At 36.0% G+C, this 27352-nt stretch overlaps 1 protein-coding gene across 1 annotated transcript; it reads left to right on the top strand.

Moving 5' to 3' along the window:
- The first annotated feature begins 65 nt into the window (after positions 1-65).
- LOC129208602 (protein FRA10AC1) lies at positions 66-27352 on the top strand. Its single transcript, XM_054831586.1, has 14 exons — positions 66-235; positions 4589-4665; positions 6679-6771; positions 6855-6900; positions 8780-8856; positions 9520-9603; positions 10099-10183; positions 15769-15814; positions 20320-20433; positions 21435-21477; positions 23006-23130; positions 23717-23755; positions 25178-25262; positions 25702-27352. The coding sequence occupies exons 1-14, from the start codon at positions 203-205 to the stop codon at positions 25742-25744; spliced, it is 990 nt and encodes a 329-aa protein (XP_054687561.1). The 5' UTR covers positions 66-202; the 3' UTR covers positions 25745-27352.

Here is a 27352-nt window from a genome sequence, read left to right as displayed (position 1 = left end):
GCCGCGCCGCCTGCCAGCGGCGGAGGGAGGCAGCCCCACGCGCGGTCCTGCTCCGCCTCTGCTCCCGATTTCCGGGAGGGGCCCCCGGGAGCAGTCCGCGGAGCAGCGCCGCGGCCGGCGAGCAGGGCCGGGCGGCGCAGGCAGCCCTCGACCGCGTCCCCAGCCAGCTGCCCCCGCCGAGCGGGCGGGCCGCGCCGCCGCCATGGTGCCCAGCCAGCTGCGACTCTCCGCTGCCGTGAGTAGGGCCAAGGAGGGAGGGACGGAGGGAGGGGGCCCAGCAGGGGCGGGCGGCGGCAGCAGCAGCGCCGACAGGCCTCCGCGGAGGCCGCGGCCTCTATAGCAGCGGGGATGGGGCCGGCACAGCGGCCCGGCCATGCCAGTGCGGGGAAAGGACCGGGCCGCATTTCTCGAGCGGCCAGCGGGCGGCAGGGGGGTTGCGGCCTGTGCCCCGAGGGCCTCCCCGGTGGCGGCGGGACGGGTCTGGTGGGCTGCGCAGCAGGCCGGGGCAAGGCTGGGCGGCTTTCGGGACACGAGAACGGCTGTGGAAGCCGTGACGGACCCACACGGGCCGGTTTTCCGTGTAATTTTTCTCCGTGGAGCCCCACAAAGCTCTAATTCTCACTGTGGTGGTCTGCTGTTACCTACCTTTTATTCCTGCTTCTTCTTTCATAGTTTTAGAACTTTAATAAAGGGGGTGTCTTTTCTCATTGCTAGGAGTGTTCACTGTACAGTATATGCAAATACTCCTTGTAATTGGTTTTACAAGGAAGAGTAGGTTTGAAGCAAATTGAACTTACTCTCAGGGTTTCCCCCCAAGTGGGGCTTGCAAGGCCTCAAAGACGACATTAGGGTGGGAAGAGCGTTTAGCAGTGAAGCATGCTCACTCCCCACATGGCACCCTTGATCTAGCCCAAGCCCAGCTCTAGATCCCATGTTCCCTTCAGACCCTCCCAGAGTAGTTTGTATTAACATGAGCCAGTTTGTTTGTACCAAATGTTTCGGGCCACATCCAGGCTGCAAGCAGCCATCAGCACAGATCTGTGTGCTGGGCAGATAAAGGGAAGGATGGAAGTGACACTTGTGAGGGCAGTAGCAAAGTTAGGGCTGAGGTAAGGAGCCATGAGTTGGGATTTTGTGTGTAGGATTGTTTTGCCTTTTTTTTTTTTTTTTAACTGTCTTTTGCTGTTTAGCTGCATGTTGTGATCAGGAGTCAATGTGAAAGGGTCTGTGATGTCTCTGTTTCACTAGCGTGTGTTTAGCCCAGTGGAGAGGATTAAAGGAGGTGCCTAAATACAGTGCCGGGGAGTCCGCAGTGTCCTGTATTGACATCAACAGTTGACATCTCTTCTATCTGCTGTCAGTTGCATCCTGCATTTAAGTTGCTGGGTTTTAGGAGCCCTAAGTTAGTGGGCTTGGTTCTGTCTCCAATTGCTTCACTATTAATTAATCCAAGATACTAGGATTACTTAAATGTCAGTGATTTAAATGTATCCCAGAGCATATTGTAACTTGTTTTAGTTCTGTGGTTTCAACTTGTTTTGTTGTTTGGGGAAAAAAAGTTCAAAGTTGGTGCAACAGACAAAACACACTGCACTTTTTGTTACGTATGTAGCTTTCAGGTTTGTGTTTTGATAAATTGTTTCGTATTTACCTTACTAATTTACTAAAAGCATTCTGAGTTTCTGACAAATTCCATCAAAGCAGAGATTATATTAGAAGGTTTCTCAAATAGTGCAAGTAGTTATTTTAAATTTTCATGACAATTTTGCATGACCACTTCTGTACATGCCTCTCTTAAAATGTACTAGCTTGATATCTGCCCCTCTTCTACTACAGGTAAATAGTAAATACACTTTCCTTATCTGAGATTGTTGTTTGGCTTTTTTTCATGGGGATGGGTAGAAATCAGTCTTGAAATTTCACAACATTAAGCAGGTATCTGTTTACACTGGCCTTCCAAAACAGAAGGATTCATGTATGGATGAGTTCTTTGATGGAGTTAACTTTTATGTTTTATCTAAAAGTCAGGACATCTTGATATCATCCTAAGGCACCAGGTCAGTAATTGTTCAGTCCTGGTCTCCAAGAGTGCCATCCAGCACTGTTGGAGCTGCTGATGTCAAACCCAACTTTGGTACAGTACCTGTCCGTTCTGCTGTTATCTTCGAAGGAGGAATGACCTAGAAGTGTCAGGACATCAGTCGTTGGTTGTTTTCTTTTTCACCCTGAATTTATCTTGGATCGTAGTGATTCAGAGGAATGGCTGAAGCTGTGAAGAGTGTCCCTGTGGGAAGAGCAGCCTCTCAGGAGCTAGTCCTTAGCCATGTCTGCCCTTATATTCACAGCCACAGCTTTCCCAAAGGCGGTCATCAGGTTCCAGGAGCCCTACAATATGATGGTCTTGGAGCAGCTTTTCTTGCCTTTTTTTTTTTTGAGTCATATCTGGAATCAGTTGGGAGCTGCTTACTGAGTATGTCTACTTCTTTCCTGGGGCACATCATCCAAGGGCAACCACTTTGGAAAAAGCTCCTTTTATTCAAGCTTTTCTTGCCTTTCCTGTTTTTATACTTCATCTATCTCATGTTGACTTTCATGCATATTGTGTTGGCTTGGACTTTATCCCCTTTCAAGTATGAAGGAAGCTCTCAGTGTTCATCTGAGAAGCATTACTTTTGCCATGCAAAACATTCCTGGATTACCATGATATTTTTAAAATTTAGAGGCCAAGTGTAAATATGTTTGCTGCATGCCCATAATGTATTCAGCCTTTTTTAGAGACCACATAAGCTTCATTAATAAAAGTAGTGACAGGCTTGCTATTGGAACCACCTCAGCTAGGAGACCTGCATCTGAGCTGTGGATTATCATGGGACTGTGCTGGGAGGACTTCACGCCATTGCTGTTCTTTTGCCAGTGTGTAAGGCCCACTTACACCAGACACTGCAGACATCTGCTCCCCTTTTTTTTTTTTGGTACCTGATCCTTTTTGTGTCTCCTGGGAAGTAGAAAACATAAAGGCAAATCAGAAAGTTCTGATTTGCTTTTGTTCCAATATATATGTATATGAGAGCTGTGTCCTTTTCAGAAGAGTTCAAGAGTGGAAGGAACATTATGGTATTAAAGCAAGGGAAAAAGGTACAGTTTATTATTATTAATGAAAAGAATTTTTTAAAAAATCTTAAAATCAATCTTTGACCATCAGTGTGAAAAGATAGTGTTTTACATACTCTGCATGACACAGAGCAGTTTTTGATGTCAGTAGAGGATACGGTTGACCCTCCAAGCATAGCATTTCTGGGAGACATTTGCATCCAGAGAAGGCACCTCATCAAAATTATCCTGAAGAGATGCGGGATTTTTTCAGATTTTGTTTTTCTCGGGTTTTTGTCTGAGGAGGAATACCATTGTACCAAATGTAGGAATTGGCAATGCTGAATCGAATACACTGGCTTTCTAACACAGTTTCTTTTCTCATCCACAGTCTGAATTACCAAGATATTTAGGAAGGTTGTGTCAAACCTTTCCCCATGCAGATGTGTAATAACCATCCCTCTTCTTTTTAGCTCAGTTGTGTAAATGTTCCAGTTGTGTTAATGCTTTTTTGGTGTCGGTGCGGGTTTATGCAGTTCCCAGCTCTAGCTGTTCTCTTCCCATGCTACCCCTACAGCTGGCTGGTGTAGCTGGTTGGGGGGCTCTGGATGAACTGTCAGGAAACTTATCTTGGTTAAAATAATCTTTTTTTAATAGGATCCATTGTAACTTGGATGAGTTGTTTGATCTGATTCCTGTTTAGTTTCACAACTGTAACTGAGCAACTGGAAGGAAGGTGCCAGAGTGAGGGAGAGATGGGATCTACTTAAGCCATTACTTCTGCTGAAGGAATTGGACATGTAACTGTGCCTTAAGAATAGAGGTGCTAGATCTGAGCATCAGTCAGTGCTTGATCATTTGATAGCATTAAGATATGGGATATTTTGGTTTTCTCATATGCATTAATTTGACACTGTAGTCCGAAAGTGTGTAGGGAAAAAAAATTTCCTTTCATTGTAGGAATGTTGTGCTAATTAGACAGTATATTTTTGCAGGCATATTGTTATTTTGTATTTTAGTTATCATTTCAATCAGCTTTCCAGCTACCGATGTACAAAATGCTGTACCACAGCCCAAGAAACTTTTGTTCTCATCTTTGTTTATAATGTGGGCACATCAGTTGCTGTCCTCCAGCCCTCTGAAAGAGCAGCTCTGGGGAAAATACTCACCTTTTTCTTATATAAGGAAGGGTGTTTGTCATACTTTTGGTTATCTTCATCTATGTGAAGATTAAATATGGGGACATCTGCATATAAATTATTTATAAAGTGATCTTTTGATAGACTGACGATGTCTTTCTTTGCTCTGTGTTATTTGGAATATACTCTGCATTGTCTGTTGAATTTGGTTTGGTTTAGATGTACGTGAGAATTTGCACTTGCTCACTTGCTGTCTGCCTTTCTCTCTTTTATTTATGCATGATGGACAGTACTGATTTCTAATCATGCCGTGTCCATATTACATCAGCAGATATATTGACTGTGTCTATTATTTTCAGGCACATAGCCATGGAGGGTATGATTCTGACTTTAGTGATGAGGAGAATGGAGAGAAGTCTGTGCAAAAGACTAAAAGGTAATGTAGTACAGAATTAACACTTCGCATTATGTCTTTTGTGCAAATGGCCTATTACTGTGTATAGAAGATTATGCTGTGGTATGTAAAGTCCGGTGTTGAAATGGTTTTTGAAAAATCAGTCTTTTTGATTCTTGTATCTCCTCACGTCAAGCTTGCCAAAGCATGTTGTCTCCCAGGGGCAGCTGATTAAGATCCATTCTGCCATGTCCATCTGGTGTCTCTATGGCCCTCAGTTCTCGGAGCAGAGTGTTTCATTTTTCCAAGCATTAGTGTCAACTGCTGGGGCTTGGCTGCGCTGTTCACTTCACTGTGATCCATCAGGACATGTGGAACTGCTAAGAGCAAGGCAAAAAAGGCCAAGTGGCAGCAGGCTTTGTAGATATAAAACACCTGCTTGGAGGAAGTGAAGAACTGATGCTACTTGTTTATTATTTAATTTATGAAGAGACCTGGGAATTGGCGAATTGTGTTGTACTCAATCTGTGAAATGTAACTACACATCTTTTGTTTGAAATCACCTTTGCCAATTCTTACAGTGGTTCACACAATTAGTGACCTTGAATTTTGTAGTCTGATCTCATGATACTGTGAAGATTTTATTTGTGTATTTATTTTGCTTTGGCACCATAGTCCTTCGACAGTTTCTGCACTGTACTGAACAATTTGCCTACATTATGCATATATTTTTCTTACATTTTCCTGTCTGTCCCTTGCTCTGTTATTGGACTTTATTTAAGAAGGCTTTCTGGAAACTTTCCTAAGACTCTTGCATATTTTCCTTTGTAGTAAAATTGAAAGAACGGCTTTTGTAGTATCTGACTGCATTCTGGGAAAAAATTGCATGTTTTAATCATTGGAATAATAGCAGGCATTGTGCTGTTCCATTTATTTTATAAATATAGCTGTTCTCCATTAAAACAGTGACTGGTTTTGTTCAATTTTCATTTTCTTTAAAAGGGCATTACACATTATACCATTCCACTTTCTAGGTGGAATATTAACTAACCATCAGGAGCCTTTTAAAAATATCATCATTACCCTTGTTCTGGCACACTACTACTGATTCCCAGTAGGGCTTTTATGTGGGTTCACTGTATATATCCTTTTCTTGCTCTATGATGATATTTGTTTTCACTTTAAGGAAAATAGTAGTCTTAAGCTTTCTCCATATTGCTGTTTTATGGAGTCTCCTTATGGGAAATTTGTGCCTACAGATCCTCTTTTGAGCAAATGATACTCTTAGTGTCTAGAGTCCTATATTCCATAGCTTAAAATATAAATTCCCTGGCTTGCTTTCTACAGGTTTCTGAATTGCATTCTTTCTGCCAGCTGGTAATTATGGAAAAATCTTTTCTTCACCTCTATTGATGAATGAAACTAACTAAATATACCTTTTACTAGCTAAAGCACATCACTTTATATTTAACTTTGTATTACTTTGTTGAATTCTGGAAGTATTTTTAGCTGCCCACTGACAAGTATGGCTGACAACACAGTACTTAAATAAGTTTTAAGTTAATGATTCTTGTGATTACGGTAAGCAGAGCTGTTTAATGAGTTGTTGAGAAATTAGCATGAACGTATGCAATAGGATTACTAGCAGTCACTCTTAATCAGTGAACATACTGTTCTTCCTGTTCCTACTTGGCTGTGTAGCTGAGATTTATAGAGGACTTGAAATGTAGAGTGAAACTGACGAATCTTCAGGGTTGGTTTTTTTTATTGTGGTTCTGTAGTGATAATGTTGATAAAAATAAATATTACAAATTGCTGTTTTAAGCAGTTCTCTTTCAATGCTAACTGTAAGCAAATGCCTTTCTGAATTTGTTCTGCAAATGAAGTAAAGTCTAAGCTGATGTTGGTGTTCTGAAGTTTGGTTTTATTCATGTAAAAACTAGCAATATAACAAGTTGTGTTACTCAAGTTAGTGCAGAGTTTGGCATATGGAAACTTTACTGCTTACGAAAAGTTCGTGACTAACTTTTCTTCCTTTTCCCCCCCTACCTTTAGTATAAAGGAAGATGGCCTTCTGACAAAGCCATTTCAAAAAGCAAAACAAGGCAATGTGGCTCACAGACAATTCGCAGCTGAAGAATGGGATAGGTATCTTTTCTCTACTGCTTTTGTGAGGCACTTTTCCCGCAATGTAGAGATAGCTTGCACTCAAATATATTTGTTATTAACAGGGAAGAAGCAAGAAAAAGAAGATTCCACTTGATAGCAATGGATGCCGTATCCTTTTAATTCATTTTTCCTCAGGTTTGAAGATGGGGGCACAGCTTATCCATTATGGTGAAATACTGAGATTTCTCAGTTATCACAGCAGTTGACAGTGCAGCGCCAGATATTGAGTCATTCTTCAAATTAGCTTCTTTTTGTTGCTGAGATGTCTCTGAGAATGCCTCTACTCAGGCGTTTCTAGATTCTTCCTGTATACTCATTTGTCCTGTTTGGAACTATATTGTTACACAGTGAATTTTATTTAGACTGGCACAAAGACACTTTGCTCTTTTCAGTTGAGTTTATACAGAACATAATTCTATATAAGGCTGCTATTATCTGTGGACAAATACATTTCTACTGGAAACTTAAGAATGCATTAGTTAATTCAAAAGTCTATTCAAAACAGACATCTTCAGTAATACCTTCTACAGATGCTCTAATGTAAGCCTGTTTAATATCATCTGCAGGTTTTTTTAATCTCTTAATCATATTTCATGCATAATTTGTAACTATTTTTATAACTACTACTTTATTTAGATTACAACCTTTCTCCTTTTATTTAGTTTTTCACCTGGGAAAGTCATTACATGTTTTGACTGAGTGTATCTGAAATACCGTCAGTTCCTTGTTTGTTTAAATAGCTGTTCTTCAACAGTAACAGTTAATAAATAGGAAAGTAAAGACTAATTAAATATGGAAGGATTTACTTAAATCTGGGAAGCTAAGTAAACAGAAAGTAACTTCTCCTAACCTGCTTAGAACTTGTCCAGGTACTACATAAGCCATCTTATGCCTGTGAAGGGGACATATCTTAATCAGTCCCACTGACGTAGACTGTTGTTAGCCACAGAAAAGCCCATATATTCTGGAATGACTACAAAACTCATTGTGTACAGACTTTTATGAGTTTCTGCCAATGTTTTTGAGCGGTTCCTATTTAAAACCTTTACTGTTATGCAATTTTAACTTCTAGTAACTCAAATGGCAGCACTAAATAGTATATTGTATTAAATGTGTTTAATTGTGCCAGTTAAACCTTCTGGGCTTGTTTCTCTGCTCATTCTATTTGTGACACATACTGAGGTTAAATTAACTTTTGGGAGGGGCTTTGGAAAATAAAATCTTTTCTCAATACAATTCTAATGCATGTCAAAATAGTAGGTGGATACACATTATTCACACTGATGCAGTACTTGCCAGGAATGTACCAGGAGCTAATGTATTTCCTAATTTGCTGCTTCAGAAACACCATACAAGTTAATTGAAAATATTATTCAGTAGCCATATATAATGTTTTTATTTGTGAAGACGCTTATTTTCTGAATAATTAATTACATATTTTTGCTCAGATTATGGTACAAAATGTGTTTCAAATCATGTCTCAGAGGTCAAAGTGTTCTAAAACACACCTAACATGTTTTCTTCTGGTTTTCATTTCCAAACTAAAGCAGATAACTTTTATTTGTATGTTGATGGTAAAATGTAATAAATTGTTCCATTTTAGTAGCCAGACTGTTTTTATAATACAAAGATACAAACCTGTTTTAAACCAAATCTGCAGTGCTATTGTCTAAATTAGAGCTGAAAAATTGATCCCAGTTTCTATGTATAGATTTGATAAAGGAAGACAATTGTATACATGTCTGGTAGCTGAATGAGGTTTTAAAGATGAAATTACCTTGAATTCCTGTATTTGGAAAGTAGCTTTTATGAGAGGTTATTAAGTAAAAATTACTAATTAATTCCTTTCTTTCTGGAATTACTGAACTGTTTTTGAGGAAAAAAACCTGCTTTCTGTTAAGGATATAAAAATTTTTTATTAATTTTTTAAACTATGGTAAAATAAACCAAGATAAGTTCCGAAACAATCCTTAATTGCTTTATTCAGTATGAAAGACATAAAAAGTTTGTAAGTGACTACATTTTATACTATGGTGGCAAAATAGAAGATTTCCAACGTTCTGGGTAAGAACTGTTAGCAACCTTTCCCCTCATGTCCCTGAAGCTCCCTGTTATGTAAAGCCATTAATATATATTATAGCTTTGGGGGGAGAGGGGAATGTGGCTATGTATGAAATTACTAATTCTTTTGGTCTTAAATAGTAACTACAGTCATTGTAAATATCCAAAACACAGTATTGCCTTGCTTCGTTTTGCACCATTATTTTTATATAAGAACTTACCATGAGCTGAATTATTCTTGTTTTGTTACGTAAAAGGAAAGATGACAGGTGAGCATTAATTGAGGGTACATTGAGAAATATCTGACAGTGCCTTCAAAATATCAATCTGAAATACTTTTGAAATGTGCAGAATCACTATCTGTTGTCCAGAATAATGATAACTTTCTTTAGAGCTATCTTCTAAAATTACTGCCTTCAATAAAAAGTATTTTCAGACAGGATCGAGTCATCCAAGTTTCAGTGGCCGTTTTCCACTGAGGATTTTTTGTTTGGGAAAAGGTATGCCAGGGAATACATTTTTGATAGTTTTATTCCATAGCAGTATATTTCTCTGTGCAGTGAGGTGTGGATCACAACTGTGAAATACCGATGTTTACCAAATCGTTATTTGACTGACTTTTCATTTTAATGTTACATTGCACTAAAAAAATGTGTCCTTTTATAGAGCAAATGACAAGACGGATCTTGATGTTATTAGAGAAAACCATAGATTCCTGTGGAATGAAGATGATGAAGCAGACATGAATTGGTACCTGGAACTATTATTAAACATGTTATTTTTAGATCACTTGCACTAAATTCATGGTATCCCCTACTAATTAAGAATTACTGTGCATACTTAGTGATCATTCTTTGATCTTCAATGCATTTAAAAATGAAAGGCCTTTAGGAGGTCTTTCATGTTGTAATATTGCTTGATGGCAAAATGAATTGATGACAGAAAGAACTAAGAAATATCTGTGCATTCTCTGAGATCCAAATGACTGTTCTGAAAACTCTGAAGGAAGCCTGTTTCAAAAAAAATATAGTTTAATTTATGCTGTAGATATATTTTAGATGTTTGGAGGGTTTTTTTAATGGCAATAACACCTTAGCTCAATGAGTGTATTTCTGTTGCATTTCTAGCTCTGCGGCTTGTGTTCTTCAGACAAAACAACCTGTCTTTGTCTTGCTAATGTTATTACAATGTAAAGTGAATTGTATCATGTTCTATATTTAATAAAAATAATGCCTTTTATTATAGGGAGAAGAGGCTTGCAAAGAAGTATTATGATAAATTGTTCAAAGAATACTGTATAGCAGATCTCAGTAGATACAAAGAGAATAAGGTACGTTTCATTACTGTAAATCATCTTAGTTTTAAAGTATGTTCTTTTTAAAAATTGCCTTATGATTGTGGATATGTTATGAAACCAGGATATTGGTACCCCTTCCCTAGAAGGAGAGTTGTGAGAAATTGTCAAGTTATTTTATAAGCAGCAGCAGTTTGAATCCAAGCATTTTCACTGCCCCAAAAATGTGCTTCTGTGGGAATAGGAGCATTTCTGTCAGATGGTGTTTTATGAAGAGGTACATTGTGTCTAAGGCGGGCAGCAAATGCAGAGAGGTTAAGGAGAGCAGGCTGGAGCGGTTTGCCTCGAGAGAAGCACTAGATGAAGCCTAAAAAAACCCTGGGAATGTTACTGTTTTAAAAATAAAAAAGAGAGTCTAAAAAGAGAGAGTCTTGTACTTATGCTGGCAGAAACAATTTTGGAAATGCCTGTTCTAAAGCAATATCTTTTACTGGTTGTTCTTTTCTGTTTATGGAAACAGGATTTGTATGTTCATTGTAAATAAATAGAATTTCTTAAGAGAAAGAGCCACATTCCAGCACCGATTTTTCTTCTTAATTGGAACAGTTTTTGTTGTTTCCAAGTTTTTGACTGACTAACCTCTTAGTCAAAAAGAATACATGAATTTTCTATTGTGATTTTGCAGAGTGTTGCTGAACTCTGCTGTGTCTTAGTGTTGTTAGCACATAGTAACAACCCAGCCCTTCAAACAGTGTCTATAAAAGTTCTTTGAGACTATTTATAGTATTGAAAATTACATTCACTGGTAAATATTTGCAAGGACTTGGCTTAAACTCTAATATTAGGCAGAAAAGATGACAGCCTTCTAAAGAAAATTGAACAGAAAAATACAAAAATTCAATGAAAATTAACAAAAAGGAAAATGCTGAAGATGTCTTCCATCTTTTTTTTTTTTTTTTTGAGTAACTTGATTTTATATTCCTATAGCTGTTTCATATCCCTCAATCTCCAACCCCCCAACTGATTTTCCCTTGAGCACGCTTACAGATTTTGTTTCTTTCGTTACTGTGCCAAGTTTCCATATGTTTGCTATCTTATGTGGGAAACTGTTCTGCCCCAGTTTCCTTTTTTTTTCTTGGGGTTTTTTTTTTTGGTTGTTTTTTTGGTGTGTGTGTTGTGTGAACAGTGTTTCCCTGTCAGACTTCAAATGTGGCTGTCCTAACTTGGAGGTCGATCTGAATTCCTATTTATGCTTGTAAGTCATTACCTATATTCTTGGACTTGCCATGTTCATATAACTCTGCTGTATCATGTAAACTGTTCTCTTATATTAGATTATACTTTCTGTTCTCAAATACATTCTGACCATGTGAGAGTGCTTTCTTAGAAATTATTAGAAAAATAGAAAAAAATTAGTTTTTTCTCAATTATTGATTTATCCATGCCCATGTTTGGTACAGAAGGATGTCAAAGCAGGTTTTTTTCTTGGAAGTCAGAAATAGGCTGCTGATCAGTTCCCATTCACACCAATGGAATGCAGTCTGTGCTTTCAGATTTTTCCTGCCTTGATTCATTTACTTCATTTCCAGAAACTGGAAGTTGACTGTCTTTAGCCCCTCATGCCTTCTGTTTGGCAGTGCTGGTGCTATGAGAGGTGCAGGGTGGGTAGCAACCTTCTCAGCTGGCCAACCTTTTATCTGATAGTTGTTGATACTTTATATGATGATGCTTCATCTTGATGTAAGAAAGAAATTTTTTACAGTGAGAACATTCATTCACTGCAACAACCTCCCCAGTGACCTGGTAGAGTCCTCATCGCTGGAGGTTTTCAAGGTGTGGTTGCACAGGATGCTAGATAATCTCATCTAGGCTCCCTTTCCTGCGAAAGGTTGGACAGGATAGTCTTTTGAGGTCCCTTCCAACCTGGGCTGTTCTGTGATTCTGTGATTCTATATGCTGCTAGGTGGTGTCAAAGTAAAGTTGCAGATCACTTTTCTGTGTTTTTTATATATATATATATATGTATGTATGAGCCTTGCATATACATACCTATCTGTCTTTTCACAACTAATTGTTTTGCTCCTAGCCAAAATCTTCTAGCCAGCTAATTCTTCTAAAGACCTTTGCATAGAGATTGTAGCTCAGATCTCATTTAGAACTTTTCTTCTGAGAAGAAACCCTAAGTACTGGGTAGTGATAAGGACTGGTTTCATCAGAGGGGCTCTCTTGAGGTCTGAAAATTAAGCAGAGCCCCTTGTGAAAGACCAAAGCTCAAAATAAAACAGTAAGAAGCCCCAAGACATATGAACCCCCAAGGCTACCGCCACACTCCAGTTGCTGGTTCAGACTGTTTCACTCACATACACGCAAGCATACACATGTACGCACGCAGGGAGATGGCTGGGACTCCCCTGATCCCATAGCAGACTCCTTGTGCTCTCATCCTTAGAGATGCACAGGTACTCTCACACCCAGAGCTGGCTAGTGGAGACCCACTCACCCTCCTTGCTCCCAGGCCACTTCACCTAGCTGATGTCTTGAACTTCACTGGTGCTTACACACTCACTTGCACACCTGCACTCACCTTGGTTGCTGGCACCACAGGCCAATGGGACCCTGTGACCCACAATCCCACTTTTGTTTGTGTAGTTAGGACGTATAATCTTTTAATGGGAAAAGCCAGTGTGACCATCTGGTGTGTCGCTACTTAGAGGCATCTTCCAGTGTGCTCTGACAGCTCTTGCTTGTGATGGGTCTGTTACTCCTTACATTTTTCCTAGATCAGAATTTTTTAGGTCAAGGTTGTCTTTGAACCTTCAGTGCATCTTGTCTGCAAGCTTTGAGACAGATAAATAACCATCTGTATTGTCAGATAGTTTAGTTCTATTGTCAGTTTTGCAATGCAGTAAGGGAGAGTGCTCTGCATGTAAGTTTTTCTTTGATATGCATTGAACTAGAAATGTTCTCTTCTCTTTGTTGTCTTATTTTCCTAGGAAGGTTCTTTATTTGCTTTCTCTGTGCTTTGTTTTGTAGCTTAACAGATTGGAAATGTCTCCTGTTTGCTAAGAAATGAAATCTGTCTGACACCTGGTCATTAAACAGAAAGCATTTTATTCTTTTGTTTTTATTTCCCAATAATTCTCAGATTTCTAGGCCAACTTGTCTTCCACTTGGTGAGGTTAATATGTTCACTTTTGTCATTGTTTTTCAGCATGGAGGCTTTCCTGTGAAAATAAAAATATTTAAAATATCTATGTTATTTTTCCAAGTGCTGTCTAAATTCATACATTTCTTTTTTCTGAAAGAGGTGTCTGTGGACTTGTTAGTTGTTGCTGCAGCCAATTCGTATTTCACAAGCAGTCCATATTTAATTTGAGAATTTTATTGTTTATGGATATTAAATGGTCTTTCACATTTTTAAAACTATCATTTCTTAAGTTAGCCATTTGATACTCTGGTAAGCATCTGTTTTGGAGTTGTTCTACTTGGTCTTCATCTACTTTGTAGAAATAGCTCATTTAGGGTCTTGCTGAACTTGTTTAACAAAGAAGATGAGACAGAATAAATGCTATCTGCTGATGATGCTTTTGCGTTCCTTAATACTGCAGGCTGACTCTTCAAGAACCTCCCCTAACTTTTAATTTTTCCTATATAGTTTAATCTGTTCCTGATGTTTTAGCTTAGAGGCATTCAATCATATTTGATTGTTTCTTCTTACCCTTGGTCACTCTCTGTCATTTTCCACTAGTTGGTGGAAGAATGATTGGCAAAAATGAACGCGGATAAGGATGACTTTTGTCCTAGATGTACTACAGGTGGTTCTGGCTTCCTCCTTTCTTTTAATTTGCTTTTTTTTCTTGATATCATTACGGAAATGCTCTGTAAGGATATAATCTGATTTGTATCTTGTTGAGTCAAGTTCGGACTGTGAGGGAAAATTTGTATAAAAGTACTTCACTAGGAAAAGTGAGCATGGATAATTTGGTGATTGGTGAAGTAGCAGATGGACTATGAAAAAGCAAATATGGAGATAAGATTGAATTATTTTTTAATCTTTATTGCCAGCAGCACACACGTGCAAAATTGGTGCCAAAATACTGTTGACATTTAATCGTATTTTTCAATTGCATCACAAGCTTTTCAGAATTCGAATACCCTGTAAAATAGCAAATACCCTTTCAAAGAGTAAAACCAATTGCTATCAGTCTTTGGATCAACTGGTTTCTATCATGAATTCTATGTTTACAGCTGTATTTTACATTGTTTTCACTGAACTGTTCAGCACAGTTCTTGGTTTTTACAATTGATTAATTTTTGTTTGGCTGAAGCATGAGTGGTACAATGGTACATCAGACCACACTGCAGATTTGTAGAGTAGGCCAAGCACAACCTGATCCAGCCTTAACAAACTGTGATCATACACAGTATGATAGCAGAATTTGATCTTCTGTGATTTTTTTTTTTTACCAGTGAACCCAGCAGGTGTGAAAACGTTGTTTATATTATAACACCAATTTGAAAATTAGTGGAGTGATTTAGAGAGACAAATACTTCGTTGGTGTACAGTTTTAGTTTTCTTAGACATCTTCTCTGTAACACATTGACTTGGGGAAAATCAGCGCCAACAAAATATTTGGCTACTGATATCCTTCTGCTCTTTTTTTTCAGCTTTGTTACTAAGATGCAAATAATTTATGTGAGAGCATGGCACATTCCTAAAAGCCATAACTTTTATATCCCTGTTTCTTCTGATGCTCTTTGAACCACATACCACTTCATGCATGAGAACTCCATGCTGTTGCCCTTAGATAAAGAATTATTATGGTTGCAATCATAAAATGCGTCTTTTAACGTGAAGTTCAGTCTTCTGTGCTTTGCTTACAGGTCAGCAATTTTATCTTCTTGTCATCCAATGTTCATGAATTTTAAATGAAAATACAAGATAGCCCTTTTTGGAGAAATTGTATGCCTCTTTTTTTTTTTTTTTTTTTTTTTTTTTTAATCCCCACTTTCTACTTGTTAATGAAAATAAAATAATTTTCCCAGGCTGTTCTGACTCACATCTTCAATCTTTTCACTAGGCTACTTGCCATTTTGAGAGGATAAAGCAGATTCTACTGGAAAACAAAAACAGTGGATGATTTATCTACATGTGAATTTTCTAGGCAGTGTAAAGAGAAATACAACTTAGTTGTTAGGATTTTTTTTTTTTTGTCTTAGTCCTTAGGGTGTTAGAGGTGATTCATTTATACGTGCTAATATGACTTTTCAGTATTCTGGTGGTCTTCTCAGTTTTTACTGTGGACAAAATTGCAATGACGTATCTAATAAAGTCAGTCTATCCTAATTTCCTATTTGTTTTTTGGCCTGCTGTGAAGCCTTTTAGAAAGTTGCTGTTCAGTACTGAACAGCATCTACTGGTTTTTGAGTTGCATGTGTAAACTGGAGTCCTTCTGGTGAGCAGAGAGAGATATTTTTAATTAACAGAGAAAGAAATTAAATTTTATTAACTAGAATTGAATGGACAAACCACATGCAGAACATCAATCAACTGAAATTAGTCTTTACATTACTGAATATGTTCACTATTCACAACTTAATTTTGGTTCTTATCTTAACAGTTTGGATTTAGATGGCGACATGAGAAAGAAGTAATTTCAGGAAAAGGTAATGCTGTCTTTCATTTTATATTATCTTTCTACTTGATGCTTTTCTTGCTGCTTTTTGACATAATTTTGTTAGACGTTATTTGACAATACCAGTAAGTTTATCAGGTAATAATGCACAACAAATTGGCCTAACTTTTAACTTTTCTGTTTTATACCACATAGTTCTAGAGTGCATACTGACCTGCATATATTAAAATTAAGAGAATATATGATTTCTTTTCACAAGGTCAGATTTGTAATGAACACCAACATAATGCATTTTGTAATGTAGAATTTAATGGATATGGTTTTAGCTGCTTTTCTCCAGTAGTTCTATGTTACCTCATTAGTTCTTGAATTGAAGTCTCTCAATACCTTTCCTCAGGAAATAATTTTCTTAGCAGTTTCTCCAGTGCTGCTTTGCAAAATGTTAACTTTTTAATTGAAGTTCCGTGTGTGATATCCGTTTTAAGCTAAATTGGTTTTGAAAGCTTTAGTGGGAATGGTTGTCATGTCTCCCGATGCTGTTTCTAGATCAATAGCTTATTCTGGCTGTTTCTGTGAGTTCTTACCAATGTGTTATTGGGACTTTGCACAGTGGTCCCCATTTCATGGCCTAGGCACGTGGACTATTTCAAGTAGCTGACCAAGCATGAAAATTACGCAAATGTATTGCTGTTCCTGTGGGTAGATCTTCATACACATGTACGGTTTTCATGCATGCACGTGTAAGAAAATTGCATGGAGTGATATTGTTGATCAGAAAAGTTCTGTAAACATCTCTATTATAATATATTACAAGAAGTTTGAAATACGCTTGTTTGTAGAAAAAATAATTGTATCCTATTTCACAGGAGGAAGTGTGAACATTAATGGTGTTTATTTTGTAAGCTGTAAAGATTAAAGCTCCTAAAGGTAGTTGTATTCATATGTTGCATTCAGCACTACAGGTTATATTAACAGATAGGTACATTTGATATAGTTACATGCTTTATCAAATGTTTTAAAAAGATAATTAGAATTAGAAATGAGTAATTTATGAACAATTATGTCTTCCTGGGGAAAAAAGAATTTAAAGCTGCATTGTATTTTTAATATCTGGTACTCCATATTTAAAAATGTTGGAGAAAGTGCAAAATTACATGGTTTAATCCTTTTAATAAAATCCTAACGGGAAGCGTACAACTGGAACATAAGAAATGAGCAATAGTCTCTTTCACCACTAAGGGGCGCAAGAATTCAACCTTATCCCGTGTATTAGACGCTCTTTTCAAGTGCCGTGTCAAATAATCTTTTAAAAAAGGACATGAGTCTTTAATGCCTTTCGCTTGCTATTTTAAGTATAAATCGGTAATATCAATTGCTTTAATTAAATTTAATAAAGTATTAATACCTACCTGTCTGATAATTCACATTAAAAAAGGGAGAGCATGTGCTTATTTTAGCTGTGATGATAATAGTGGTGATGAGAACCACTGCTGGTGGACTGTCATATGGTTTGGGGTGTGTTAAGAAGGGAACATAAGCATGGGTTACTTGCATTCGGTTGCTTTGTTTTTGATGTCTGTATTTGTGTGGTCATGGAGAAGGCGGCTTACGATGAGTGAAAGGAGAGGTATCACTTGTATTAGCAGTTGTAAATGCCAGCTTATTTCTTTTTCTTCTTTTCCTTCCCGCTCCAATCTTTTGCTGTAGGTGTTTCAAAAGGAGGTCATATTGGAGATTGCTGTTGCATCTCCTTAAATTTAAAATGTAACCTTAATGGCAGTTAATGGTGTAATACGTTGCCAGTTTCAATAAATGGTTCCACAAAATGGGCTTTTTCTTAATTAAAATCTTAAGTTAAGGTAGAAACCCTACTTTAAATTTTATAAATCAGTGAATAGTAGGCATATGAGTTAGTTGGTCTGAAAATAAATCCTTAAAATGAAAAGCCTTTAAGCTATTTAAAAAATATATTTGACATGCCTTCTCAAGTACTTTTTCGCTACTTTCACAGCGTGAATAGTAAGGTATGGCATACAATTTTAAAATAAAAGGTATTTTAGGCAAAAGGCAATAGTGGTAAAAGTTTTCTGTAGGAAAATAGAGAACAAGTTCATTGGGTAAAGGTGAAATAGGACTTCTTCAGCAACATGCAGAAAGAGCAAAGCTGAACATGTTTTGTACTTATTTGTGTTTGTAGATTTAGTAAAACACTCAAAAGACACGTATTATTTTGCAAAATAGGGTTTAATACCTGCAAATTGATCTACTCTTCATTTTTTCCCTATTTCATTGAACTAACATTTCACTTTTAGCATAGTAGTGTCTTTCTTAGCCTACTTTATTAAAAAAATAACCAATATTTAAACAAATGTTCTTCCAAACCTGTTTCCATTTATTTTTTCTCAGTAATTTCCTTGATGGAAAATAGGCAGGATATCAATACCTGGATAGTACACCATGTATCCATGTACCAATCTGGTACATCTGAGTTCTGATCAAAATGCATTAAAATCAGGTTTTTGACTCTCTAGGTTTCCTTAGTATATTTAATTTTCAGTACTTCATTTAACTTGTAGTACTTATATTTTCCACCTCTTCTGCTCTTTTGCAAGAAGCAGAAGGTGCTAATAGTTTTTGAAAGCACACATTTAACAGCCAGATTATAGAAGTTATAATTCTGAGCATGAAGGCAATAACTTCCATGCAGCTTATAGCAAGGTGACAAAACTTCAGATGGAAATGGAATTTTGGACATACATTTTTCTTGCTGATTAAATTGGGTAACTGTCCACTCGGCGCGCTGGTTTCTATGTCTTACTTTCTTGGACATCTAACTGTGGGAAAAGTCATGTTTCAAGTACTGAATAATCTGGTCCACAGTTCGCTTTGATTTGGGTTCTCCATATAGACCATGGGGATTATAATGATCTCTTAATTTGCAAAAATATGGTTTTTTAATGCTTTTATGATATTTAGATAGAGTGATATATACTATTGAAAAAGCCTTCAGAAAGATTGGAATTCTGTATTCAAGTCAAGGTTTGAATATGTGTTGTAGGGATTGCAGTGTGAAATGAGGATAAGAGAAGCCTGGCTGTTTATACATATGTATGACACAGAGCAAGGTTCTACTAAAAAAAACCCCACCATGATTTCAAATATTTAGATGATCATAAATGCAAGTAAATGTGTAAGGGCACAAAATTATGGTGGTTTACACAGTCAGTTCTGTCTTATCTAAGAATTCATTGCTTGCCTCAGCAACCTGAAGATATCGTTCCAACTATATTCTTGTGAACATACCCAGTTTCCCATCCAAAATGTAGAATATCCAAAATGGATTTTACATACTATAAAGAGCAGCTAATCATAAATAAAACTGATGTATCTCTCTTTTCTCTCTGCCTGTTTTTCTGGGTTTGCTTCACATCTTCTGAAAAAAAAATCCCAAAACAAACAGTCTGATTAAGTTCCAAAAAGGTTTATGCAGTATGCAATTTTTCTTGTAGATTTTTTCTCCTTTATAACGGATATAAATTATTCCTGATGACACAGGGTATTGATAGCAATACCTTACATAGAGTTAAACATATTGAATGTATATTAATTTGAAACTTTTCTTTCTTTAATGGGAGTCCTGGGGGTTTTGTTGGTTCAAGTGTTAGAATTGCAGGTGGTTTTACATTGCAGAACTGAAGTATCTGAGGACACTGCCAATCCATTAGTTAGCAGCTTAAGCAGAATGTTCTGAGGTTAATCGTTCACCAACAGTCCTGCTTGTGAGACTATTAATACACATCCTTACTGCCAGCTCTGCATACAAATCAGTCTTCTGCAAAGGGAATATATATGTCTTTATTTCTGCAATATTGGGAATCCAGTGGTGTAAACAACACTGATTATGTGTGAATTGTTTTAAAATTAGTGTTGCTTTTAGCATAATAAACCCAAGGAAGCTTTTAAAGCTGCTGTATAGTTTCTCAGAAAATTGAATTTCCTTTTATTAAAAGAAAAGTGTTTATGGAAAGTCATTAGAATACCAATTGTATGTCCAACATATCAGGTAAACTGATAAGGTAATAAGAACATGGGCATCTTAATTTTGTACATACATGATACTTTGAATAGTTTGATGTCGTTAAAGATGAATGTCTGAATCGCGCCTCCTCATCCATCAGCCTCTGCTGAGTAAGTAATCATTTAGTATACAGAATGTATCCTAGTGACATTCACTTCTTTAGAGTTCAGTATTAGGCTTATTATTTCCTAACATATGCTTTCATCTATACATTGTAAACTACAGTTCAAGTTCTGTTCTTTCTTTGCAAATATACAATATTAGACAAGTATCATTGATTGCTTTGTCATTATCTGTTATTGTTTCCTTAGTCTAGATGCTACTTTTAGATTTGTGCTTTTTTATTTGAAAGAAGTGGAAAACAAAAAGCAAAAACTGAGCAAAACTGGACATAACAACTCCAAACCTATGCTTGTTAATCACTGAACCACATTTTGCTGTTTTTGACCTCTTTAAAGGTCAATTTTCCTGTGGAAATAAGCACTGTGATGAGAAAGAGGGCCTGAAGAGCTGGGAGGTGAATTTTGGTTACATTGAACATGGTGAAAAGAGGAATGCACTTGTGAAACTGAGTAAGTCAACCTTTCAAGGATATGTACACTTAAAAGAAAACAAATATCTTGTGGTTTAAAAGCTATCAAGTGAGACCCAATGATAATGATACCAGTTCACTCAAAATGGAAAATGCTGAATAGGAGATCATTTTGTTAAATTAATTACAGGTAGTGTGATGGTCTTGATCTAGAGAGAATGGCTAGTAGCATTATATATGACAAAATTGTTACAGATTGAGCACTTCATGCTGTATAATTGGTGGGGTCATAAAATTAGAGTAACTGATTTTAAGCTGTTTGGTGTACAAGCATGTCTGGTTTTAACAGATGATACTGCGTTGCAAGGGGGGATTTCATCATTGTCATTGCTTAATCAGTTACCTGGCTTAGGAGTCCTTAGGGCTTGGGACCAGACAACTTCTTGCATACCTACACTTCTTGTACACCTTGCTGTACTAATTTTATTTTTAATACTTATGTTTTCTTCCAAAAATTCTAGCTTGAATTAAACCACTTTCTTTTCCAGTCTTGTCTCGAGCGGGATTTTCTTATTCAATATGGTGTACATTTTGATATATTCATCAGATAATTAAAGTTACCACAGTTTACACAGTTACTTTGTGTAAAATAAGCTACTTCTTTTGTGCACAAGATGCTCCGTGTGGCAGCACTTGGTCTCTGGTGAAGCTCCAAGAGACTTGTGGGTCTTCAGTATAATTATAGAACAATTTGATCTGTCCACAAAGATCCATAAAATGGGCTACCTGTACATGAGAAGCACTGATACTTCTTCATGAAGAGTTGCCAGTGCTAAACAGGTTTAGTAAAATCTGGGTTTGTACTGAAGACTTTTATCATGGTATTTTTCTCAACCCTGGCTGCAATTACACTGTAATTTTTGTTTTGAAGGAAAAGCTACTGAAATAGTGTTCTATCTAGTTTTATATTTGTATTAATAAGTTTTGTTAATTATGCTTATCAAATACATGAGTGTAATATTCTCATTCTCTCCTTTTCAGGACTATGTCCAGAATGTTCTTACAAACTAAACTTTCATCACCGGTAATGAATTTTTTTTTTTTTTTTTAAATAAAGGGGCTGAATTATTGGTAGATAACAGTTATGATGAACAACAAATAGGGGGAAGACTTCAGCTAGATCATTAGGAACTTCATTTATGCTGAAATAGATTCTGTTCTGGAGTTCTTACAAAGTCACTGGCTTGACACTGTTGAGAGTTAAATATTGTTGTGCTAATGAAAGCTCAAAACCCCTCAAACTGGAAGAATCCCATTCCCACCCCCACAAAAGTTTTCCTTGCTTAATTTCAGCCCAGTGCTTATTTTTCTTTTCTGAAAGTTTATGCAAAACACTGTCCTTTTTTTTTTTTTTTTTTTTTTTTTTTTTTTCCTCCTCTTGCTGTGTGTAAGAGCTGGAATGCTTTTCCTTTTCTGGTTTTATGTGTGAGTCAAGTGACTGTGCTTTGAAATTTTGAATTTGAGTATCTGTTCTTCTTTGAGAATCACATATTAACAGGAGAGAAGACCAGTGAATTTTGAAGTTATAAAATGTATGCATTAAGATTCAATTTTTTTATTATTATTATCTATAATCTTACTGAATTCCACAATTATTGATACTCGGTTTGGATTATTTTCTGAATCTCAGTGTAGCATTAACTTAGTTGCACAGCTCAGTAATTAAGCCATACAGTTATCTGAAAAGCACATGAAAGGGAAACCTTTGAGCTAGGAAATGATGATTTTTATTTTAAAGTAACACAAATCAAAGGTGCAGCTAGATGGATATATCCAAGATAGTTAATGAATTCATTTTACAAGTTAATTCGTATTCAATTTCATTAAAGCACTGTGTAGGCACATATGAAGAAGGAGAATCAACTGAGATTAGTTTGATTTGTCTTGCTTCTTTTTGCAACTAAAATTTTAAAACCACTTGAATTCAGAATAAGTGTAGTCAAACATTTTCTGTTTATCAACTGCAGAGTAATACTTACTTTGAAACAATTTTAGTAACTTCTTTGTGCAAAGAAGCAGAAAAAAGTTAGCCTGTGTTCATACAATAAGCCTATATCAGTAACGCTGAAAATAAAATACATGGGTTGTTGATCTGCAGCAGGTTCTTAGGCTTGAGATTCTTCTTCCTCTGGTTTTGTCGCTATCAAATATGAAAATATGTTTTTAAACCTGTATTAACTGTGTTTTTTCTTGTTACATATATACAAAATTGTTTGCTAAAAGGAAATATAAGATTTCAATATAAATAAGAATTTGACATGTTATAAAATTATTTTCTGTATTTAATCTTTGATTGCCAATTCACTGGTTTTGTTGCCTGCATCAGTGTCATTTTAGCAGCTTTACCATTTCCTGTCCTTTTTTTTTTTTTACCTATAGAGCTCTAGTGTTTCTATAGCACTTTTCATTTTAAATAAATTAATTTTTTTCAGTTTAGCTAGTGATAGGTTTCAGAAAAAAAGACAACTGTTTGGCTGAATTAAATACTTAAGATTTACTGTTGCTTGACGAGTACATATAATAGAGAAGGTGTACATTCATGTTTCTTAAAGGAGGAAAGAAGTCAAAGCATGCAAGAAAAGAGGCACAGCTACATCAAACTCTAAAGAGCCAAAAATTAAGAAGACAAAATTATCTTGTTCAGCAAAAAAGAAGTCCAAAAAAAAGACCCATAAAGGTAAATGTAAATTTTAGACCTTCAGTTTTTAAAATATTCAAATATGTCAGCTTAATCTTAGTTTTGCTATAGCTACGTATGTATAGATACATAATTATGTATAAGTATAGATATGTAACTTTCTTGACTGTGTAACACAGATAGTCAAAAAGATAAATTTCTTAGGTAAAATTTCCTTTATCAAAAAAGATAAATTTGGAGGGGGGAAAAAAAGATAAAATTCTTATGTTTTACAGAGAGAGTGAGCCTTTTGAAAAATATGCATTGCAAGGAAAGTTTGTCCAAGAATTGGACATTGCATACCAGAAAGGGTTGTGAAGTATTTAATTCCTTGAGCCTTTGGGGTTGAAAGCCTTTTGGAAATGTTAGATAACCTTTTTACACCACAGATCTCAGGATAACGTATTTGAGCTCCAACTGATGACCTTTGAAGTCATGCAAAAAAAAACCTTTTTACTTCAGTGTTTGCTTGCCTTCTTTGAATGTGCACATATTTACGTGTAGTATATTGTGATAGAAATATCCTTGTAAACATTTTAAGATAACGGATAATTTTAAATGTATTTTAAATGGTGTTTGTTTTTAGATCAGGTTTCTTCAGAAGATTCAGATAATTCTGATAAAGGTAAAGTGTTTGAATATCTTTTGCATTTTATGTTTTTGTAATAAGTTGTATTATTTCATGGTCATTTGTCATTGGTCTTAGTTTTATTCGCTGGCAGTTGTAATATTTTATAAGATAAGAATGCTGTGTGAAAACAAGCAGAGATATGAAGTGTCAATTACTTAAAAATTCTTGGAGAAAAACTGCAAGGAAATTTAAGAAGGAAATATTTTAAGTGTAAGAAAGAAAGAAACGTGGGCGGATAACAGAATGGAAATAATCAAAAAAATGAGAGGTCAGGTTGTTCCAGAAAAGAGTGGAGGGTTCAAAAGTAGGTATGTTGTTAATAATTGAATGGGTCCAGGTATGCAAATATGTGCTGTGTAATGTGTGCTGTGTAAAAAAAAAAAAAAAAAAAAAAAAAAAAAAAAAAATCCACAACAAAAAAGCCCCCGACCAAAAAACTTCTCCCATATAATAACTACTACATTTCCTTTCAGGGAATGATACTAATATGTACTCTACTCAAAAAACTGAATAGATTTTAAATAAATCCTAGGCTTTAACTGAAGTCTTTTCCAGCTACCACTTGTAGTACCTCAGAGACCTACTTGTTGCGGGTCGATGCACTTGAAGTCTCAGCAACTCCTCAGGCACCAGTTGTCTCTGTACCTCAGTAATTCCAGTCCTCAGTTTCTCTTTTGATCAAACAAGCCCCCTCTCCTGGTTGTGCCAATTCTTGCTGCAGACTGTCTAGAAGGCATTGAGGGTTTCTGCCAATCACTCTGCTGTGCTATACATTTTTAGGAATGTCCTCAGCACCTACGTTTTCCCAGCTAGATACAGGAAGACCTGAAGCAGTTTACTTATGACTCAGACCATGCCCTAAAGTCTCAGTGTTGTCAGGAAAGACCTATTGAAAGATTGGGAGGTTTTAGATCAGGGCATATTTCTGATAACAAGATTTTTTTGTTGTTGTTTTCACTCCTTCTGTGTACTTACATGAAACAGTTGTGCAGTAATCCATGTTTTCTGACAATTTCACTGATAAGTTACAGTTGATGAAAGTTGTCATTCAAGTAGAAGTAAAGTAATTGATTCATTTAATATCATGAGTTGAAACTGAACTGTAAGTCTGGGTTTGTGATTATAAACCCTTAATTTTAGGAACAAAGTGATGCACTGCTGTTGTCTTGGGATCAGTGTTTTGACATGATTGCTGTTTTGTTTGGCCAAAATATTAGTTCATGATATCAAAGAGTCTTTTTGATGCTGTATTGAATAATATTGGAAAATATTTTCATTTTTACTTTATGCAAAATAAAGTGTTCTTTTTATTCTCATGCTTACAATTAAATGTTGTTCCTAGCATTATGCCATCTAAATAAAAAAAGAGAAATTCTTTTAAAATTTATTTCATAAGTATTTTGAATTTTTTAACAGATTCAGATAACAGTGATGCACAAGATGGTCCTTCAGATGCTGACTTTTGGAAAGGTCCTCTACAAGAAGCAGATGAAAAATCACGGTTAGTTTGATCTTGTGAACTTGTAGCTAGTCAAACGTACTGTGTCCATTCAGAGCTGAAAAGGCAGAGATTTTTTCCTCAGTGTTTTAATGAATATTCTGACATATAAGTTTATGTCAGATCTCCTTCCATGTAGTGTAGTATGTGTTTTTAAAGAGGAGACATACACAACACTGGAGGAGAAACCTTTGTCAAGCCACTGCTGTCTTACCCCCTACCATACTGTTAACTATCTTAGAAGTAAATCCTGTCAACTCACAGCTGTTGCACAGAAGGGGAAACATGAAGGGTATTGGAATGTATTGAATAAGTCAAAGTGGTCTGTACTAGCTACAAATTCTAATCAGAAGTCTGCTGAATCTTGTTCATACAAAGATTTTCTCCTCGGTACAGATCCAGAGCAGAACTTTCTTTGACTTTTTGTTTTGTTTTTTTACAGTGAGGAGGAGTTCGATGAGTATTTTCAAGACTTGTTTCTCTGAAACTTGACATTGAGGTAGTCTGATCTTCTTCATGAGTTGTCAAGGTGAAAGTCTGGAAATCCAGTTATAATTGGGGGCCAGAGACCTCTTTCTGCCAGCATACCTTTTCTACAGTCACTCATATGGACCATCTCGGTAGATTATCTTTGTAGAAGGCTTCAGGTCTAAAAACTTTCGTTTTCTTGTGGTAGGCTCTATACTCATGAAATAAGAGAAATAATTTTTTCAGTTCAGTGCAAAAGATACATGGTGCCCAAACTTAAAAGTACGAAGGATGTAAACAAACAAGAATATCATTTATTGGCAATACATTAAGGAAGTCAGCTGCTTTTTATTTTATCCCAAACTTCAGTTATTGTCAGACTTTTGTAAAGGGGCATTTTGGAAGATTCTGTTATTAGTTTAAAGCCATACACTGTAATATATTCATATTTAGAATTTATTAAACAAGAGCTAATAGCCTTAAACTTGTTGGTCATGTAGACTTTAATATTCAGGTATTAGTCTCTGTAAGTATTTTCAAATGCTATTGGCGAAGTTTTTATCAAATAATGTATTTTTCTTGAATTAAGTAAACTGTATCTGAAATGTCTCCCCTACTTCTTAGAAAAGTTTAGTTCATTGTGACTTTGTTTTAAATTTTATTTATAATATGGTGTAACTGATATTTTCACTGAGAAAAATCTAGTTGGTTGGTGAAATTTTTGATGTAAAAAAATAAAGTGTGTGGCTTTCTACTAAATATGTACATGTGACTTGTATGTTATCTATGGTTTCTGATCTCCTTAACATTGATTGAACGTTAATCCTTCTTTAAAGTGTAATCCTAAATATACAAGTAAAGAATGTATATTGCTTGAGAAACTTACTGGATTCATCTTCCTCTTCAAATTGCAACACAACTTTAAACATTCTTTATTTTATGCTTCCAAAGAAACAGTCTGCACATGAATAGTTACAGTGGCTATTTTCTTTGTTGGATGAAAATTACTCTGGATATAAAAGACAAACTTTTTAAATTAAATGTTCATGTTAATCTGAGGAAAGTTAATGTTGTATAAAATATATTTTTGATAAGTACTTCCCACTGTAGATATATTTATAGAAAGTATTTATAGTAAGTATTTGATGTGGAAAATGTAACAGCAGAGATGGTTGCAGTGTATTTGTGAACATTTTACATGCATCATACGAATGAAAACTCTATTTACAAGTATTACTTAACATAATTACATTTTAAACAGTTTGTACTTACATAATAGATGACAGTACAAGGACATATTTAGGGTGTCCTTGAGTAAGAAATAAACGTAGCCTTGCTTGAAGGCTTCTTTAGGTAAGAAGGTGGATTTAAAGGTTAATTCTCTGTCATCTTGCAAGCTTGGTTGAGAGTCAAATCCAATCTGCAGCAATCTGCTTACATGTATGCAACTGCCCAAAGGGGCTTTTGTCAAATGTGTTGCTATATTTGTTGCTTCAAGTATTGTATATTATGTGTTTTGCATAACTAACTCCTCTTTGGATCTTCAAAATACAGTTATGAAAAAGTACATTATACATATTAAATACATCATTTAATACAGTTTGAATAAAATTACATGATTAAAC

The sequence above is a fragment of the Grus americana genome, chromosome 7, assembly GCF_028858705.1.
Source record: "Grus americana isolate bGruAme1 chromosome 7, bGruAme1.mat, whole genome shotgun sequence".
Lineage (NCBI taxonomy): Eukaryota > Metazoa > Chordata > Aves > Gruiformes > Gruidae > Grus > Grus americana.
The sequence above is the reverse complement of the archived record's forward strand: the minus strand, read 5'-3'. Positions and strand labels throughout refer to the sequence as shown.

Excerpts from the sequence above, each read along its gene's own strand:
- LOC129208602 (XM_054831586.1), top strand. The coding sequence starts at position 203 with ATGGTGCCCAGCCAGCTGCGACTCTCCGCTGCC. Across the intron at positions 6,901-8,779 it reads ACTTGATAGCAATGGATGCC|TATGAAAGACATAAAAAGTT; the intron begins GTATCCTTTTAA and ends TGCTTTATTCAG. Across the intron at positions 23,756-25,177 it reads TTCAGATAATTCTGATAAAG|ATTCAGATAACAGTGATGCA; the intron begins GTAAAGTGTTTG and ends ATTTTTTAACAG.